Raw genomic sequence first — 2,551 nt, 5'->3', positions numbered from 1 at the left:
CAGAACATTCTATTCCCCAAATGGTCAAAATAAAGCCAAGTAACAAGGTCGAAAATACCCACAACTTGCAGAATTACACGCCTCTCATTTTTTTTTGCTCCCTGGGATAAACACGGCGGGCCTGATCCACCCTGGCTGCGTTGCCTGGGCGAGATGGTCTCATGATTAAAGACCCGAAACACCCAATGACCCTAAGTTATATTATTGATGATGTGTCCCTTTGCACACCCGGTTCCCTAAGCCAAGTGGTGTTGAACCACGGTAATGAAAGGCATCAGCCACTGTGTGGCTCCACTACACTACCCCATCCACCGTAGCCCCACATATCTCAACATACTAAACTCTACAGCCTTATCTCTCCCAGCCCCACATATACATCCACCAGGCCTACCCTCAAACCTAATCCAGAGGTCCAAGGGGACACACAGCCCCACAAACCCGATGACTAGTGTAAGGAGGAGGAAGATCCAATAAAGGCAAGTGTTGGGCCTGGTGAATGAAGGCATGGGCCGGATCAAAGTGGCAGCGTTGCGTGACACTGAATCGAGAGTGACGAGATGAAGAAGCACAAGAGGGGTGATTCTCCCACTGCCCGCATAATCTCTTTGTTATTTTGATTTTGTTCTGATAGTCCTCTGTCTATTTGAATATGTTGGTATAATCCATATTTAATTCCAGTGTTTCTGGTCAATGTTGTGTCTGATGCAATGTGTCTGTGATGCTGCTACAAATACGTTGTTCCTTTCACCTGTGCATAAATAAACTCGATTTGAACTTTACATTGAAATGTCCAAATCTCTCCTTCGCTCTCCTGCTGCCCTGTGTCATGAACTGAACCTCTTAGTGTTTAATTTAACAATATTTCATCTGATTTTATTTTCATTCTGCTTTTGAAATTTGCGTTTCCCTTTTCAATGTCAGCCCGCACCCCCGCCTGTCTCTGCCCTTCTGTACTTCCTCCCGCATTAAACGACAGCGGTAACCACCACACATTGGCGCCGCGTCCCATCCCCCAGCGTTCCGATTGGTGATTCATTTCTCCAAACAGCCAATGGAAATGCTCAGCATTCCCGTCCTCATTAACATACTACTTTGGGCGCTGCCTATTTAATCCGCGCTCCGGACAGCTTCTGCTTATTATTGTGTTTGAAACCGACGAGGAAATGCCTGATCCACCGAAACCCGCTCCCAAGAAGGGCGCCAAGAAAGCTCTGGCCAAACCGGCGAGCAAGTCTGGCAAGAAGCGCAAGAGGTCGAGGAAGGAGAGTTACGCCATCTACATCTACAAAGTGATGAAGCAGGTTCACCCCGACACCGGCATCTCCTCCAAGGCCATGAGCATCATGAATTCATTCGTGAGCGATATTTTCGAGCGCATCGCGGGTGAGGCTTCCCGCCTGGCCCATTACAACAAGCGGTCCACCATCAGCTCCCGGGAGATCCAGACCGCCGTGCGCCTGCTGCTGCCCGGGGAGCTGGCCAAGCACGCCGTGTCCGAAGGGACAAAGGCGGTGACCAAGTACACCAGCTCCAAGTAAAGCTCCCCAGTGAGATGATCGAAAACACAACGGCTCTTTTAAGAGCCACTCACAATTTCAATGACAGAGTTGTACTAGCATTTAGGTAATAAATTACACATACTTTATGTCTGGTGACTTTTACAACAGCTACATCGCGGTTTTAGTAAGCTCCCACTGAACTGACAAGGAATTGTTACCCCCCCCGTTCCCCATCAGTCCGTCCCACTCGGTATCCATGCCAAGCGGAGGATTGCTGCCGTTGTTTTATTTGTGGCTTCTGGAGTTTATTGGTTCCAGTTGGGTAACTCCTGAATCTCATTTCAACTCGAGCCTGAAAGACATCATGGCTCTTTCATATGGAGAAGCATCGACACTGCTTCTTATAGATGTTGCCTGGCCTGCTGGGTTCCACCAGCATTTTGTGTGTGCTGTTTGAATTTCCAGCATCTGCAGATTTCCTTCTGATGGCTCTTTCATATAAAAACTTTATAAAATTGCAGACTAGACTCTGGTCAAAGTTTGAGAAGAACCGTTTTCCATAACCTGATAACGTTCACACAGTGACCGACCGCGGGCAGAAGCCGAGGGTCAGTTTTAATCGGTTCCGTTACGGGTTGAAAGAAATTAGAGAATTGAGTTCCCAGACACTCCAATATCAACTACTCTTAAATCAAATGTGCCCGGTTTCAGTAACAGAGGGAAATGCGAAGACCCAATCTTAAAACAGATCTGCAATTATTTAACTTGAAATTAAATTTGAACAATAGATTTATTCTTTGGCGGGCTTTTTTCCAGATTTCAGTGCACTTTGGGGAGGAGACGGTTATTTTCCGCGCTTCTACCTTTATGGACTGCTGATTGGTGATTAAGGCAGTTCTTCGATTGGAGCATTTCTCTTCACCAATGAGAATAAGCAGGATCACACCAATCACAAATATCAGTTTGCATTCTGAAAGAGGGTATAAAAAGGGCGAGTTGGGGCGGGGTGGACATTCCTTCATTCTCGCTGGAGTAATATCGTGACGGTGGAA

At 47.0% G+C, this 2,551-nt stretch overlaps 1 protein-coding gene across 1 annotated transcript; it reads left to right on the top strand.

The window, feature by feature from the left end:
• Positions 1 to 1,138: 1,138 nt before the first annotated feature.
• On the top strand, positions 1,139 to 1,552 carry LOC140717602 (histone H2B-like). The gene has a single exon (XM_073031174.1). It carries the CDS (start codon positions 1,164 to 1,166, stop codon positions 1,536 to 1,538), a length of 375 nt encoding a protein of 124 aa, XP_072887275.1. The 5' UTR covers positions 1,139 to 1,163; the 3' UTR covers positions 1,539 to 1,552.
• The last annotated feature ends 999 nt before the right edge of the window (positions 1,553 to 2,551 follow it).

The sequence above is a fragment of the Hemitrygon akajei genome, chromosome 28, assembly GCF_048418815.1.
Source record: "Hemitrygon akajei chromosome 28, sHemAka1.3, whole genome shotgun sequence".
Taxonomy (NCBI): domain Eukaryota; kingdom Metazoa; phylum Chordata; class Chondrichthyes; order Myliobatiformes; family Dasyatidae; genus Hemitrygon; species Hemitrygon akajei.
This window is presented reverse-complemented; position numbering and strand designations above follow the sequence as displayed.